This window comes from Pan troglodytes, chromosome 5 (assembly GCF_028858775.2).
Source record: "Pan troglodytes isolate AG18354 chromosome 5, NHGRI_mPanTro3-v2.0_pri, whole genome shotgun sequence".
NCBI classification, from domain to species: domain Eukaryota; kingdom Metazoa; phylum Chordata; class Mammalia; order Primates; family Hominidae; genus Pan; species Pan troglodytes.
The window spans coordinates 63,356,868-63,375,254 of NC_072403.2; the positions used below are offsets into that span (position 1 = coordinate 63,356,868).

General features: G+C 35.9%; 1 protein-coding gene across 6 annotated transcripts in view; it reads left to right on the forward strand.

The window, feature by feature from the left end:
* PRIM2 (DNA primase subunit 2) overlaps window positions 1-18,387 on the forward strand; it is a 328,903-nt gene that overhangs the window by 173,417 nt on the left and 137,099 nt on the right. For all 6 annotated transcript variants that reach the window (XM_054686809.2, XM_054686810.2, XM_054686812.2 and 3 more), the window contains one exon: window positions 16,996-17,063. In XM_054686809.2, coding sequence (XP_054542784.1) covers window positions 16,996-17,063 — 68 coding nt within the window. The remainder of the gene's footprint in view (window positions 1-16,995; window positions 17,064-18,387) is intronic.

The following is an 18,387-nucleotide window of genomic DNA, read 5'->3' on the forward strand; positions in this document are numbered from 1 at the left end:
ATAGCTTGTGTTGAATATGATCCCAGAAGCCAAAATAAGTATATGGAGAGTACAGCCACTATTGAAAATATGAGGAGATAACAAAAGGAATAGTATAGACTTCATGAAGCAGAATTATCGAACCGAGGGATCAATAATTAAAAATAAACATAATAAATGTATTCAGCAATAAAGGACAATAGTAGCAGTATTAACAAACAAGAAGTCATAAAAAGAACAGAGTAGGAATATTAGATTGACAAATATAGGACCTGAAGTAAAGAGCTTAATCAGATAAATAGGATGGATATAGATAAAAGTGGATTGTTGAACTTGAATATCATGTTGAGGACCTCTGAAGGCAGAAGGAAAAGCAGAGATAGAAAATATATATTTTTTATTTTTGAAGAGACATCTCACTATGTTGCCCAGGTTGGTCTCAAACTCCTGGGCTCAAGCGATCCTTTCACCTCGGCCTGCCAGAGTATTGGGATTACAGGTGTGAGTCAATGCACCTGGCCCGGCAGAGACAGAAAATATTGAAGAAAGCTAAGAAACATGGAGGGAGAGAGATAATAGTGCTAGCTTTCAAATAATAGAATTCCCAGAAGGGAGAAAAGAATTTGAAGGAGAGAAAAATATTCAAATAAATAATGATGGTAAATTGTTCAGAATTAAGAAAGAACAAAGACTTCACATTCAAAGGGCTAAAAGAGTATCATGAAAGAAAGACAAGAAAAACCCATATCCTGATAAACTGTAGTGTAGTGAAATTTAGGAATATCAAAACCAAAGAAATCTAAAATATTTTAGAATGATAGCATAGATTATCCATATGGAACATGAGTCAGACCAGATTATCTTTTCAGCCCCTATGTTCTCAGTTACTCTGCATATTTGAGGCGAGGGAAATCACCTATATAACGTATAATTCAAAACTTGCAAAAGAAATTTATGAATTCATATTGCATTTGATAAAGTATTTCTCAACATAATAAGGGATATATTTTCTATATAACCTTCCTGATTGAAAAAGATACAGGGTGGCAGGTCATGATACATAACCTTGTAATTTTGTATAACTATTTGGGAGAAGTTACTAGCATTTTCGTTAAAGAGATACATCTCTTTTTACTTTTGGGAGTGTGTACATGCTGTTTTCTTTGATCTCATATTGCAGTATGTATTTTTTAGAAACGTGCTTTTACAGCCATAGATACAATGAAATAGATGATTTTCTAACAATAACATATAACATAAATGATTTTTAATCACATTGATGCAGGATTTTTGCTCCTTTAGCTCAGCTAGTTTTGGGTTCTTGTCTCACCACCAGGAACATTTAGGCTCACAGGCACCAGAGATTGAGTGGAGTAGAATTTATTAAGCAAAAGGAAAGCTCTCAGCAAAGAGAGGGGTCCTGAATGCAGGTTGCTGGATGCCCCCTCACAGTTGAATACCAGGGCTTTTATTTAAAAGCTGACGAGGCTGGGTTCCTTATTTGTATAAGATGCCAATTCCTGGCAGCTCCACCCAGTCCTTCCAGTGTGCGTGTGGCCCCTTAGTTTGAGCCGCTCCATATGGATTTATTTCCCCTACTGCGCATGTGTTAAGGAATGGAATTTTCTACTGCGGGCATGTTTAGGCAAGCCCCCTGTGTAAGTTCCCTTACCTGCACAAAACATCTGGTGTAAACACTTGTGGGGTGTGTCAGAGGTTGTCCGAGGACCCTTCCCTTACTGTCTGCCTAAAGCAAGATGGCTAACTCCTTTCAACATGTCCTCATGCTCCTAGATTTTAATTCATTTAAATATCATGTTATTATTGCTTGTGTACCGGACAGAAGTCTGTCCAATAGAAATGTGAACCACATATGTAATTTAAAATTTTCTGATCTCACATCTGTAATCCCAGCACTTTGGGAGGCCGAGGCGGGCAGATCACTTGAGGTCAGGAGTTTGAGACCAGCCTGGCCAACATGGTGAAACCCTATCTCTACTAAAAATACAAAAATTAGCAGGGCATGGTGGTGGGTACCTGTAATCCCAGCTACTCAGGAGGCTGAGGCAGGAGAATTGCTTGAACCCAGGAGGCGGAGGCTGCAGTGAGCCCAGATTGTGCCACTGCACTCCAGCCTGGGCGACAGAGGGAGAACTCTCTCTTAAAAAAAAAAAAAAAAAAAGGATGAAGTTAATTTTAATTTACTTGATTTAACCCAATATATTGCAAATATTGTCATTTTGATATATAATTAGTATACAAAGTTATTGAGATATTTTACATTCTTTTCTCTATGCTAAGTCTTTGAAATTTTGTGTATATTTTATGGCATATCTCAATTTGGACTAGCCACATTTCAAGAACTCAGTAGCCACATGTGGCTAGTAGCTACTGTATTGTCAGCACATCTTTAAAGCAAATAATTGTTCAATATTCTGAGAATTGTTGAGCAACTTAAGAACTGCCTTTAAGACTTCCATTTTATTAAGAATTTGTAGAACTGGATAGTTCTGTAGCAAGTGATACTTGTATCTATTATAGCTTGTAATAAAAAGGAGCATTAATACAGCAATACATTATATGTTTGCTCTAGTTTTAAGGATAGAAATTACGTCAAAGCACATAAATCTACAAAAAGTTCTGAGATTGATTGATTTCTACAGCTTTATTTTCTTAAGTCCAGATAGTTCTGCCTGGATGCTTAACAGGCAGTTCAGACTTAACATGGACAAAACTGAATCTCTCTTAGTTTTTCTTCCAGATTTATTCTTGCTCCTATTAGTGAGTAGCATCTTCATTCTTGCCTTGCATAGGGGCCAAAAAATCATCTGTCTTGATCTGCAGCTAGAATGTTGGTGAAAAGTCACAGCCTACTGTTGTAAATGTCCTATTTCCTTAAGTCCTTTGTTGCCCATATGTTTACTATATGTCTTTAACCAAAAATATTTACTGTACTTTTAGGTAATGTTAATGTAATTTAAAAAATCAGTGGCAACTTATGGCAAATACATGTGTTTTTTGGTAGTTGACTTTAAAATTATGTGAACTCTTTGATAGTTCACATGAGAGCACTGTTGAAGCATCTTAGTAGGATAGATTTTAGTTCATGCTGGCATTAATTTGCATTTGATTAAAATAAACTGAGGGAGAAATAAATCAGGCACAAATAGCAGAACAGGAAAATCAAGCTTTACATTTGGTGCTCTGTGCTTTGTCCAGAGGATCTTGTGACCATTCATTCAAAACATTTTACTAAAGAAAACGAAATTTAACTAAGACATGCAAGATGAAAATCTCTCCCTCCTCCTAGTTTTATAACTGTTGGTGGTTCTTTAATTGCAACAAAGTGCATTTTTATTTAAAGATTGTGGCTGCTTCAAAATAATACTATTTGGGGCTTCCTGTGTGTATTGAGACCTCTTGGAACTAACATTGCCTATGGGTTTTTGTTCCTTTTCCCTTTTCCTAGGATGTGTAATGAAACATGAAGACATCAAGTATAAAGGATGGCAATTGCTCAGACTTGTCCTTTGCTTGTCTGGTTATCCATCAAACACTATCAGTGTGATTGTGCCAGAAAGTATGAAATAATGTTATTGGAAAGCAGTCAGTCAACTGTATGTCCAAGGTCACTTAAAAGTCTCAGCCAGCTGTTCTGATATCAAAGAGCATTTTACAAATATGATATATTAAAATGATTACTCTTAGGAAGTGTATCCCCAAACATGCTTACTTTACCCTGACTCTTGATTTTATGCCTTGGTACTTTGAGTAGGATAGGGCAGGTACAGATAATAGTATGTCACAGTGGTCTAGAATCTACATCCTTCCTGCTTGCAGTATGGTGTTAGCTAGGGTCCATTCCATCACGAAAGTGGCAGCTCATCATTTTGGGCAGTCAGAAGAATAGGCAGTTGTTATAATAGCTACATTGTTTTTTTAAAAAACTTATGCAAGCAGGTAAGTGTTTTTTCACTTTTAGACCAGCATCTTTTCTTTACCGTAGAATCTAATTATTGTCTCTAATCTAAAAGGAGATAGAAAAATGTAGTAACCTAAAGGAAACAAAGAATAAGAAAAATATCTACTTTTCGTAAGAAAGGAATTTTGCATGTAATTTGATTTACTAGGTGACCTAAGTTAACAGGGAACTGATTTATATTTTTACTGGTATTAATACATTAAATTCAGGGGTTTCTGTGTTGTTAAAGGAATTCTGTGTCATTTGAAACTTCTATGAATTTAGAAATGAGAAGACATCAGTGATCTAGGTGGCTACTTGTGATGATTCCTAGTTTTGTAAGGAAAATAAAAAGGAGATGGAAAAAGGATTTGGAACAACCCTGATGTGTTTGTTACAACATTTCAAAATATGTCTATTTCATTTTCCTTCCAACATCCTCAATAATATTAAATGAGTTTTGTCTCTAAATTTGTGATGAATTAAACATTTGTGAAATGCATCCTATGTAATGTTGGATCAGAAGGCTGAGGTGAAAATTCCAATTGACATAAATGTGCTTATCACAGTGAAGACATTATACTTTTCTATTTTCATTTCATAATCAATGGTTTCTATTGATTTTTCTGTGTTAGCAATGGAAATTATTTACTTTTCTTGTTCTGTTTTGTTTTAAATATAATTAGGAAAGTTTTATAATTAATCACAAGGCTCTAGTTTTAATAGGCAAAACATGTTTATGTGTAATTGAAGTTAGTCACAGTTTAAGAAGCTCCCTTTAGAAGGGCTTAAAAATAGAAATCCTTTAGTAGAGCAACAAAATTATGTAATAGTCTCATTTATTTTTAAAGAAAAACTGTAGTATTAGTTTATGAATAAAGAAAATAGCTTAAATTTAAACCGAATGAGTCCAAAAATAGTGCAATATCTGATTATTTCAGTTAGATAAATAAACTGAGTGAGATGTAGAGGCACACTGGGCTGTTCTATATTTTAAAACATTTTCAACATCTACAAAGGCAAGATATCTATCAAGGAAGACATCATTGTGTTCTAAGAGAGCAGAGAAAATTAAGTCACAGAGGCAAGGAAAAGTAGCTGAAGCACTAACCAAATGAATACTTTCTGCTGCATCTGTTAACATAAACATTAGAGGTATGTTGTTAGCCATCTGGGGCTACCATTCTTGAATTATACATTTGGATCAGTGGTTTGAGGTTCAGCTGTTGGGGAAATGGAAATCTCTATGTATTCTTGTTGATTACTTGCCCTTCAGTTCTTCAAGTGCATTTCCAAGAACTATGTTTTGTTACACAACAGATTACTGTTACTGAGGCATTAGTAATAATCTTGTCCACCTCCTACACTCCACTCCCCATAACCTTGATGTTTCGTTTTGTTTTTGTTTTTGAGACAGGGTCTTGCTTTGTCACCTAGGCTGGAGTGTAGTGGTACAGTCATAGCTAACTGCAGCCTTGATCTCCTCAGCTTAAGCAATCCTTCTACCTCAGCCTCTCAAGTAGCTGGGATTACAGGCACGTGCCACCACACTCAGCTGATTTTTTTTTTATTTTTAGTGGAGATGAAGTCTTGCTATATTCCCAGGCTGGTCTCAAACTCCTGAGCTGAAGCAGTCCTCTTGCCTGGGCCTCCCTAAGTGCTGGGATTACAGACTTGAGCCACTGCGCCCAGCCCACTCTGAATTGTTTTATAGCCATTCCCAAATGTTAATGAAAGTCCAAATTGGGGGAAAAAGAGTTCCTGCAGAAAATGATATAGTGTATATTTACATATACATGTCTTTTCTGTGTCTCTTCACTTTGGTAATTAATATAATTGTGGATCTTTGACATTGATTTTAGATTACTTAATAAAGAATTTATTTAAGTGTAGTGCAGAATAGATTATCTTTAATGTTTGCAAAAAGTGGTACACTGTTTAGTAATATTTAGGTAAAATGGTAAGATTGCCAGTGTAATGGGCAGGTTATATGTCTGGAAATAGGCTCAGCAGGAAGTTAAAGGAATCATGGCCTATACTGCTGACAGAAGATACACAACATGCACTATGAAACCCACTATTCAGTCGGGGCCCTCTTTTAAACATTTACTAGAAGCCTGTAGATATGGTTGGTAACTCCAGTGTACATAGTAGAATTTATGTGCGTATTTAGGAATTTCTATGAGAAACTTCCACATAAAAAGATTTTGTGCAAGATTCATGCTTACAATAAACAGTAAAGGAACAGTTTTGGTTCTGGAAAACCTAGATAAGCGTTTATTTTCTTACATTAAATAAGAAATTGACAAACGTATGTTTAGGTAAATATGGTATAGATGTTTAGGAGACAAAAATGATGAATGAAAATACAATAATAATAAGGAATTTTAGAACTTCAGTTATTGCCTCACAAATTTATTAAGTGAATGAAAAAATCTAGGAATTTAAATGGTTTTTAGAGTCTTTGCATAAAACGATTTTTGGCTCAAAAAAAAAGTCATCTCTGTCTCTCTGAACAGTGGTAGTCACATGAAATGACACAGTGAAAAGATCCAGAATTGTCTCAGCCAACTCCCAGCCTCAATTGTACCTCCAAAGACTTACCTCACGTGGGCTGTAAGGAGTAAAAATGTAGTAATATGTTTTCTAAAGTAATAAAATGGCCAAATGTATGGGGCTAACTATACTAAGGAATAGATAAAACCATAGGATAACAATGGCACTGTGTAACTCAGTGGTAAAATAATTAAACATATTTATAGTAAAAGCAAGAACATGTTCTAGAGTCAAATGTAAATTTTGTATACACTTTTAAGATAACTATATGACATTAAAGGAAGTTGATGGTTAGGGCATAAAGGTCACCTGTTGTTCACCCTCCTTGAATGTTCCAGGTACCTTTGGCTGAACAGTTTGAGAGGCCTTGAGGAGCCTCAGAGATAATATCCAAGGGAGAAAAGTCAGTGATCCATGTACATTTATCACTGCATATCTCTTAATACCTTTTTTCCCCTTGCTCAAGCGATTGTTTTACATTTCTAAGTGATGTAGAGCATCACTAGGGTGCTTAGGTTAGCCTTTGAATAACAAGCTTCTTTTCACACCATAGGTTTCATGATCAAAAATCAGCACTGGGATGTCTGCTTGCACTATTCCCAGGTTTGCTTCCTCGGTTCTTCATATCATCCAGACCCCTGAACTGGAAATATCTTGTTAACTCTGCACTGTTTAATATTCTTTGGAAATTAAACTACTTGGGCATGTTTAGAGCTCAAATGGAATCTATGCGTTTTGCTTGACAAGGTCATTGGTTGCTTTTTAGAGCTTACATATTGAAAATCATGTTTGCAGTCAGCTGATAGAGAAATTTCCGTGTATCAAAGCATTGTTGTGATGAAACCACCTCTGTTGTGAAGATCACCTGAAATAACGTGTGTGAGAGCCCTGTGGAAACCAAAAAGTGCTGTGGGCATTTGAACACTAGACTGTTATGATTAGTGATGAACAGCATCTCAGCCTGCCAAGGGAGAACATGAAACTGGAGAACAAATTTGGTTCCAGGAGCAAGGGGAAATGTAATGTGGAATCTCACAGTTTGGGGTTTGTAATTGGGATCTGTTGCTATTATAAGAAAATGTAGTTCAAAAGACACAGGATTGTCTGTTGTTAAAATCAATGAAGTTAAAAGAGCAGCTGCTTGTAAAAGTTAATTTTATTTGACATCTGCCTTGGTCCCAGTAATAAAAGTGATAGTTCTGTTGAACAACTTGTTCTCTTTAAAGCTATATCTTTTTGTTGCTGTGAGGTCTGTTTAAATAAATTGTTGCCTTTTGATTTTTAAAAAAAATTTTCCTGATCTATAAATTGTTTATCTCTTAGAATACATATATAAGCATAACCTATTCATCTTTAATTTACTAGAAAAGTGTTGGCATTCTAGATTTTGAGTTGGCACTCTTGGGAGTTATAAAATGCAGTAGGAGCCATCTCAAATCTTGTATGAAATGGGGAGAATGCAAAGACATTTTGAAAAATATTCCCTATTTATTTTCCATTAAAATAAACGTAAATTTGGTTCTTTGTCATTTTACATAATAAATAATATTTATCTCTTTGTCATTTGTAAGTAATAAATGCCACTGCCCTAATACCACTGTAAGAGAATACTATTCTGGTTCTTTGAATAGGCAATATTAAATGAAAAGAAGGGACCTAAATTGTACTGATTACCTGTCTTGGATTTCTTGATATTGTCATTCCTCTTGAGTTTTTGTAAGGAAGCTGAAGTGAGTGGTAGAGGGTGAAAACACCAGAGAACAAAATTGAGCAATATTTTCCAAGTGAGCATTGTTTTCCTGTCATTTTTATGTGTTTTAATTTCGCCAGTGTTGGGTGAACAGTTCAGAGAAGGGATTCATTATTTTAAAATGAAGCCACCCTCTTGTTCTTCATTTTCAACAGATTGGGCCACCTTTGCTTTTAAAGTGTCTGTTGACTCTTTAAGAACCATTTACCATATTTGCTTACGTATTTACCTCCTTGTGTATTCTTGTTCCCTCCCTTCATGCTCATCATTTGAAAAAGAAAATCATGAAAAATATGTTCTTCCTACAGGCCCTTTTCAATCCTTTCAAACAATTCTACTTCAAAATAGCAATTGGCTAACAGCAGAATATCCTTTAGGGGGTTTTAAGAGCAACAGTCAGCTTCATAGCTGGAGGCAGAGGAACATTTTTTCACAAAGTGAAATTCATTTATTCTAGGTGTACAACAAGAGTTATAGGAGCTACTGGTTATGCTTTCTAACTAATCTATAATCGCTTAAAATCAATGTTACACAACTTCAAGTCTTTTGGCAAAATTTCTTGTTCCAGCTAAGAATGGCACATGCCCGACAGATATCTCTAATCTCCCATTCCTTATCCAGAGCAGACATTTCAATATGTACTGTTTCCTGGATGTGGCTTGTAACTGATGGCATTTAGGACATACTTCTTGGCATTTGAGGGAACAACAGAAACAAGGTCATTCTCACCTTCTCCTGACTCCTTCTCTTCTGAAGCAGGCCATAAACCCTAGCCAACCTCCTCCTGAGGTAGGTTATAAAACCTTCATTAGAGATGTGCCCTTCCTAAACCTGTCTTATATCTGAAGACACAGGGACAAAGAGAAGATTCTGAACAAACAGGACTTGCTAAGTTCCCCCCAGTTAATTACCATTAGACTATATACCCTTTGGTCCTTCAGTCATACTTCTGCACAACTGTCCATAAAAAACACACGTTTCCCTTTTTCTTTCGGTCTTCATTTCTGAAGGCTCCCATATCACATAAAACTTAAATTTGTATGTTTTACTCATGTTAATCTGTCTTTTGTTATAGGACTCTCAGTCCTGAACCTAGTGATGGGAAAGAAAGATAATACTTTTTCTTCTCTACAGAATGAACCCTCAACATAGTGCTCTAATGAGCTACTAGTTAATGACAGTTGGACATCCCTGTTTTATGCATATAGTATGGGAAGGTTTAGGCAGTTCATGGCTTTATCTGCTACTTATTTGCTGATAACACTTAAATCTAAATGTAAATCTCTCCTGGTCTCTACATCCATATATATTTAGTTAACCTCTTAGTTAGTTGAAAGCACCTCAAATTCAGCATGCCTAAAATGAAACTTACAATTTTCCTTCATTTCCCACCTTCCTCTTCTGTAGCCACTATCTTGCAGCTGATAGAACTATCTACCTACCTGCACGTCCTCTCCATCTTCCCCTTCTCTGACAGTCAGTTCTGTGGAGCATACCTTTACATATTTCTTATGTACATGTCTTCCTTTCTGTCGCTACTGCCTCTGCCATAATTTGGCTCTTCGTCTTGGATCCCTAGATCACTGCATGTGCCGCCTTTTGACCTCTTTGCCTCTACTTTAGTTTGCCCTCCTCCAAGCCATTCCTCACCCTGCTAGAAAATAAGTCAGTTTTCACTCTCTGCCTCTCTTGAACTATTGCAAACACAAATGTATGCAAAATAGTAGAACATTCGTGTATTTACCTCTAGGAATTAACCAGTGTTAACATATTGTCAACCTAAAATAATCAAAAGGGTCAGAGTCTAGTTGAAAGAAGGTTTACTCAAGCAAAAAGTTTGGACTAGCCATACGGGAAACACAGACTCCAAAGAATGGAAGGCAGTGTTCCAAAGTGTAAAAGCATAGGATTGCTTATATAGACAAAACGTAGGGAAGTTTAACACAATTTCAACATCTTTCTATGTTAGGCTTAATGCATACTTACAATGATTTGATTAGTTAAGGCGGTCTTTTTCTTTCTGGAAAGATATTTAACATTCCACATTGAAGATGTAACTGTCATGGAGTCTTGGGTGCCATCTGGTCTGAGTTAGGTAAGGACAATAAAGAAGGCCTGTTAATCTGTAACAAAGGTCAGTGATTGGAAGCAGGGAGGTTTGGTCTCTCCTAGTTATTTACAGAACCAATACAATGAAAAGAGAGATAAGCTAAAGTCTAAGAAACAGAATTGCAAACATGTTAAGTGATTCAGTCTTCAGAGCTTTACTTCTTCCTTGGCATAAATTTAGAGGGTTGTATGTGCTTCAGAACTTTCTTGGATTGAATCCAAGGAAAGGATGAGAATATCTCTGATAAAACCAAAGCTTTCACTGTCCCTAGTCTCCTTTCCTCTTGCTTTTCCTAGGTGCAACCAAAATTGCTTCCTACCCCACTTGTTAAAAAGTGTTATTGAATAGATAATGTAATTCTAACAATTACCTTTTCCATCCTGATCAAGTTTATTTTTAGCTATATTAAATTAATTTAAGAGGGAAGTCTAAAAAGAAAAAATATTTTCTGTTTGCTTTACTCTTGAAAAGATATGACATCCAGATTTTTCTATATTTGAGTAGATTTACCTTATGATTACTATTGGATTTCAGTTTTTTTTTTTTCCTTTTTTTGGAGACAGAGTTTTGCTCTTGTCAGCCAGGCTGGAGTGCAGTGGTGTGATCTCTGCTCACTACAACCTCTGCCTCCTGGGTTCAAGCGATTATCCTGTCTCAGCCTCCTGAGTAGCTGGGATTACAGGCGCCCGCTACCACGCCGAGCTAGTTTTTGTATTTTTAGTAGAGACGGGATTTCACCATGTTGTCCAGGCTGGTTTCAAACTCCTGACCTCAGGTGATCCACTCGCCTCAGCCTCCCAAAGTTCTGGGAATACAGGCATGAGCCACTGTGCCTGGCTGGATTTCAGTGTTTTTAAAACTTTATGTCCTTTTTATGTGGGGTGTTTTGAGACAGGTATTTTGGACTGTCTTTCAAAATAACTAACCTACCAGGAGCTACAAGTTATTTATTTAGCAATAATATCTTGAAAGGTGTTTAAACACACACTTTTATTTTAGCATTGTGATTTAAATAACAAAGGCTATTTCTTTACATTGGTCTGAGTCTTATTTGAATACAGTCATATTTACACTGTCTGTTCCTTAGTTACTTTATATAAATTTTTGAAGCAGTCTCAGTCTTGGCTGGTTAGGTTTTTTTGTTCTTTTAAATGGCTGTTCACTGTAAACGACTTTGAACTTTGTGTGTTTGAAATTTTTAATAATGTTGGGAAAATATATATTCAGCCAATATTTCTGCTTTATTTCTAACAATCAATTGGTGACCCAACCCCCTCCACCAAAAACCAGAGAGACATAGATTAGAAGGAAGGAACTATGTCATGGTCACTCTTTTGGTAGTGACTGTTATAGTATATTTTAAGAAATAAAAGTAAAATTTTAAGCCCCCCAGCCAAGGGAACCCTAGAGAAACCTTGGAAGTTGAGTTCCCAGCCATGATGGAATGGGAGGTCAGACATGCCTCATTATGCCCCATCTCTTGCTAACTGCCATTAGGCTAAACAGAAATGAGCCCTCAGGAAAGACTCATTCCATCCCTGATATCAACCAACCACCTGATGCTCACCCTTCCCTTTGCAGTTTCCACACAACAGTTTACCAACATTCCCTCCTGACAAGAGACTAGTAACTACAGAGTGGTTCAGGCCAGTCTATGGAGGATGTGCAGTGAGGGTTTTCATATTCTCTGCTTCACCATCCGATGCCGGAAAGCTCCACCTTTGGATCATGCTAATGCCGCCATTTTTTTACACGTGACTCATGAAGGGACGTGAACCTTAATTGCATGTGTACATGCTTCTCCTCTCATAAATATTCATGACTCCTCCTATAGCTTATTAAATATGTATATTTGGCTACCCTGTTCAGCATAAATTCCTATTTCCTTTGCTCGTCCCTCGAAGTGTCTGTTTCTGGCTTCCGGGCAGAGGCTACACTTTCTAGTCTATCAGAATGGCCATCGGGCAGGCTGCAACCCTTTATGAGAAATAAAGCTTCTCTTTCCAGATTTATGAACCTCATCATTTTTCAGTTGACAATCCATAATTTGAGTTTTGGACTGCGAGTTTTGGACTGCTAGTTTTGGGCTACTTGTTTCTTTTGGACCAGGAGGTCACAGTTTCAACTACATTGCAGGGTAGTGCACTTGCCCTCATTTTAACAGAAGGTCTTGGATATTCCATTTAGCTGGAAATGAAAAGAGAAACGCGTATGACTCCTCTCCTTGATAGGACATATTTACTAATGAAAACAATTAGAAATACAAGACCAAAAGGATCAGTGTCTAGGGCAGACTTTTCTAAACCTATGCCTCTGTTGGAAATATTTCAGATGGGTAAACCTTACATTCACTCTACAAAACTTAGTGAGTACATACTGCATGCCATACCATGTGCTGTTCTAAGCAGTCGGGGGAAAGTGATGACAAGATGGAAGAGGTTCCTGCCCTGACAGAGCTTATATTCTTGTGATGAGAGAAAGACACAGTAAGAAAATTAATCAGATAATTTCAGATAGTGATAAATGTTGTGAGGTACCTGAGTAATGGTTAGAATACCCTGCTGCTTTACGAAGAGTTAGGGAATACCTACTGCTTTACCAAACCTTTGTTGGGAAAGTATAGATTTAGTCAATATTTCTGCTTTATTTCTAACAATCACCTAGTGACCTAGCCCCCTCCACCAAAAATCAGAGAGACATAGATTAGAAGGAAGGAACTATGGCTGGGTGCAGTGGCTCACGTGTACAATCCCAGCACTTTGGGAGGCCGACGCGGGTGGATCGCTTGAGGTCAGGAGTTCGAGACCAGCCTGGACAACATGGTGAAACCCCATCTCTATTAAAAATACAGAAATTAGCTGGGCATGGTGGCACACACCTGTAATCCTAGCTACTCAGGAGGCCGAGGCAGGAGAATTGCTTGAATGCGGGAGGCGGAGGTTGGAGGTTGCAGTGGGCCAAGATCACACCACTGCACTCCAGCCTGGGTGACAAAGCAAGGCTCTGTCTTAAAAAAAAAAAGAAGGAACTATGTTGTGGTCAATCTTTTGGTGGTGCGTGTTATAGTATATCTTGAGAAATAAAATTCTAAACCCTTGGTAAAGCATCAGTTACCCTTTACCAAAGGTTAGGGAAGGCCTCTGTGAGGAGGTGATATTTGAGCCAAATCCCAAATGATGTGAAGAAATTTTCCATGAAAAAATTTGGGAATCTTAAAGACTAAAAATCTGTGAGGTAAAGTAAATCTTGAAGAGTGCTGTCCTGTTTTGAGGGGTGAGGGACTCAAAGGAGACAGAAGTGCTCTGAGATTAGGTGAAGGCTTCTGGCCATGCCAGCAACTAGTTGCTTGTGGCCTGAGGAACCTGCTTTCCTCATGCATAAAATGACAAAGTTGGATCAGGCACCTCCAGACTCTCTTTTGTCTCTTGTACTTTGAACGTATTTGACATTTATTGGCATTTTTCTTTATTTTTATAATTTACAAGGGTACAAGTGTAGTTTTGTTACATGGATATATTGTGTAGTGGTGAAGTCTAGAGTAACCACCTGATTTATTGGCATTTAATGGAGGATTATTAGTTGGTAAAATGCCTTATTTTTGTAACCAGATAGATGTCAAAGGGCAAAATTTACCCAGTAATACTAATTTTTAAAATGAGATTTATATAAGAGTTAGTGATCTGTTACACTTGTCTAAAAACAGTGGAAACTGTATTGGTTAATTCAGTGTGCTAATATAGTTTTAATAATGAAAGGACATCTTAACTCACCCCTAACCTTTCAACAATAATGAGAAATAAGCTATAAGTTATGCCAAATTCTATGATGGTTCCCATGAAATAGCCCAAACTTAAACAACTCGTTTAGGCTTTGCAGATGCAAACTGTGATAGATCTTCCTTCTCTTTCATTCTTGGTGATTTATGTGTCCGGTACATTGTTGTGTTTTCTATAAAAAGAAAAAAAATTAAAACATAGTTGGAAGCAAAAGTCGATTTAACCTGGGTAGATACAGCTTTCTAGTTGTAGAGGAAATGCTAAAAATCTCATTGTGACAGTGTATTGCTTTCTTGGAAGGCTTGATAATTGTTACTTAGTTTAGTTTTGATTTATATTTAGTTTTGCTCAAAGCAGGAATTTTAAAAGCTTTATGAAACATAGACATATACTTTCATTTTTATCAATTAATGAAATTACATACTTGCTAAACTAAACATCTGTTGTGTTGCAAGTGCTAGGGATGCAGTTACCACTCACAGTCCAGTGGATGTAAGTAGTAACTACGTTAGCTCAGAGAAAAATTTCAGAAGAAATGGAGCCAACAGTTCCTAAAATGAAGTTTGCATTCTGTCAGCAAAAGGTTAGCAGATGGGTTTGCCACTTTAAAGAGCTTTGGAATAGCTTTATTACTTCATATCCTTAACATGAAGAGATGCATGCTGTTTTTGTAAGCGCTAATTGTTTTAAAAGTTGAAAAGAAAACCTTTGGAAAACTCAGAAATCTTCCTTGAAATAATTTTACTCAGAGCATTGGCCTCTCCCTGGTTTAGGAATCATTCTTGCCAGAGATTCAATCTCGAAAGTAAGTTGGAGGTGGGAAGGGGAGGATGGGAAAACTCAAACCATCGAGCACATGTGTTCCAGAAAACTGGAGCTATGGAAAATTTCTACCTGATGTGCTGTCATTGTGTTTTGTGGAATTGGCAGAAGCTGTATAGTCAGTCAATCATTCTGTGCCTATTGTTTCAGTAATGCCACCTAAAAGGAAAATTTTAAGAAAATGTCTGATGAAAGACTGATGTAGTAACTTTACCCTGGGAGCCAGAGGGAATTACTAGATGATTTTAATTAGGGGTGTGGTTAACTTTCATTTTGAAAATTTCACTCTGACCTTGGTATAAATTAGGGAAGGGGCAAGAATGGCAGCAGAAACAACAGTGGAGATGTATTAGTAGTTTAGGGAAAAGGAAATGAAGACTGAAATTAAGATGAAGGGGTAGATTTGAAAATCTTTCCTATATGGACTTAACAGATGTCTAGAATATTTTGCTGTTACTGAGGTGTTGTTTGCCTCTATTAGAAAGCATACTATATAGATTGACAGAAGTGACTAAAAAAGCCCACTCTGTCTGCTCTGTTTTCAGAGGACTGACTTTTGAAATGTCTAGATAAATCATTTAAATCGTTTTAGAACACAGCTTTGGTTCTGAGACATGAAATCTCTTGAACAATGAAAATGGCATTTTGTAACAGGATTTGACATTAACAGATAAAGGATGTATTAAAGTATTAAAGTGTTTTGTTTATAGAATTTGATAACCTTGATAACATCTTATATGTTACATATATGTTACTTAGTTTTTTTTAATACTTAGTACTTAGTATTTTAATACTTAGTATTTTTCAGGGATACTGAAAGTCTGTTGATTGTGCTAAAATTGCAGCAGATTAATTGTCTCACTTTATTGTATTTTAAATTAGTAACTGTCGACATGTTGACTCTTGTACAAAATTGGGAAAGCTTCTCCATTATTATTAGAATATGGCACTTTGGTCAACTTTTTTTCAAAAATATAAAAGATATTTTTAGATGATAGTTTTATTTGCATAATATAAAAATTAGATTTGATGAATTAAATGTCTGTTTTCCATTTTTAGGAAATTGTAATTAATGTTTGAAAAAAATTAAAAAGAGAGGATACACTATATAAACCCAAAGGATATCTTTCAGATTGTTGCTTGTCTTAAGGTTCTTTTTTGTGAATTGTTAAATGATTGATTAGTAAAATATGAGAACCATTTTGATCATAATTGAATCTTGAAGACATTTATCTTTTATTTTTGTTTTGATGTTTTATTGTTTACCTCAAGCTATCTGATTACTTTGAATGAATGTCTTTAATTTCCTTGTGTCAAATTCTTATAAAAAGGTATTCTCTTAAGAACAGAGAAGAAAATAGAGATACATAGATATATAATTAATATTGTTGTAATAAAATAGATCATAAATTCACATTTTGATGATATGCTGTCAAGTTGGTACACAGTATTGGCTCTGACTTCTTATTTCCTAGCTCAATTTGAGGTCATATTTCAATATTAAATACTTTGAGTTGCTTCTGTATACTTGAAAGATATCCTTGGTTCCTTATAGTCATGTGGCTGACAGAATAAAGTACATACACTTCTGTATGTAACCAATTTCACAGTGGCTTAGCTATAAATCAGAATTTATCTTCCCAATTTATTCATCATCTTAGGACTCAGTGCTACAAGATTGGTTATTATACAATTTTACACTTAGAAGTTTTTCCATTTTTATTTACAAAGATAATAGTCTCATAAGTGAATGCTTTTTCATGAACTCAGGACACTCCCTTTTACTCTCTGTTTTGCTCACCTTTTTCTTTACTTTTAAGCTTAGTGACATACCCTATGTCCTTAGAACCATGTAGCTAGCTTTGATCACGTAATGTGTCAGGTTTTTATATAATTTCTTGATTTGAAAAAAGAGAAATAGAACCTTATATTTTTAAGTATTGCCTCCCTATCTGCCCTTCAGCTCATTTTACATTTAGTATTCAAATATGTTCGGTGTTCGGCCTTTGCTGTTTTTACTAATTTTCTTCCCTGCTTTTAGTTAACAGCCAGGTCCTTGCCTGCTGTGCAGTCTGATGAAAGACTTCAGCCTCTGCTCAATCACCTCAGGTAATCTAAAGGCACAGCCTTGTTATGCTTATAAATCCAAGTGCAGTAAAGTGAATAAAGTATATTAAAGTGGTGAAACCCCTTCAATTACTAAAAACTTATTTTTTTTCTTGCTTTCATTCCATTATTCAAATTGAAGTTCTTAATACCATGTACTTGTTACCCTTACTTTATTTAGGGCACTGTAGAAAGCTCTTTTAATTCAACAACAGTGTGCTGAACTGCTTGATAAGTTTAAGTTAAATGAGTAGAGATAACTAACTTTACAGAAAGATCTCAAATGAATGAGCTATTTACGTAAATACAAGGTTAAGGCATACTTTTATTGAGGATAGATGAGTTAGATGGAGTTTGTTTCTAAATACAAAAATAATATAGTCTCATTATTTAAAAAATAAAGTTAGAAAATACAGGAAAGGAAAAGGAAAAACCTATCATTACTACTCAGAAATAATGTTTATCCTTTCTATGTTTTTTAATTTTAATTTTAATTTTTTATTTTTTGAGATGGAATCTTGCTCTGTCGCCCAGGCAGTGGTGCGATCTCCACTCACTGCAACCTCCGCCTCCCAGATTCAAGCAATTCTTGTGCCTCAGCTTCCCAAGTAGCTAGGATTACAGGTGTGGGGCACCTCGCCTGTTTAATTTTTGTTTTTTTAGTAGAGACAGGGTTTCGCCATATTGGCCAGACTGGTCTCGAACTCCTGACCTCAGGTGATCCACCTGCCTCAGCCTCCCAAAGTGCTGGGATTACAGGCATAAGCCACCGCACCCTGACCTTTCTATGTTTTTGTTGTTGTTGTTGTCGTTGTTGTTTTTTACTTAGTGTTGAAATTATAGTTTATGTGACTATTTTTTCCATTTTTATAAATATTGTAATATTTTTTCCTTTAGTATTAAAATCTTTCTAAAAACATTATTGTTAGTGACTACATTATATTTTCTTGTATATCTGTACTATAGCATATTTATCTCCCTTTGGGAAGCTTTAGACCATTTCCAGTTTTTTATTCCTTCTATAAAATAATGCTATATGTTAACCTTTATTTGTATTTTAGATCATTTTCTTAGGGTAGGTTTTCAGAATTGGAATTACTTTGTCAAAGGGTGTGAACCGTTTTAAAGATTTAAGTGTATATGTATATTTCTTTTTCGAAATCTTATTCTACCTATACACTTATATTTGTATAAGACTGCCATGTAACTATACTCTGAACAAGATAGGGCAGTCAAAACAATTGCTAATAGGTTAGACATAGAGATACTATTGTGATCCTGTGCATTTTGTTGGTAATAATAATTCATTTTCCTTATTTTTGAGGTG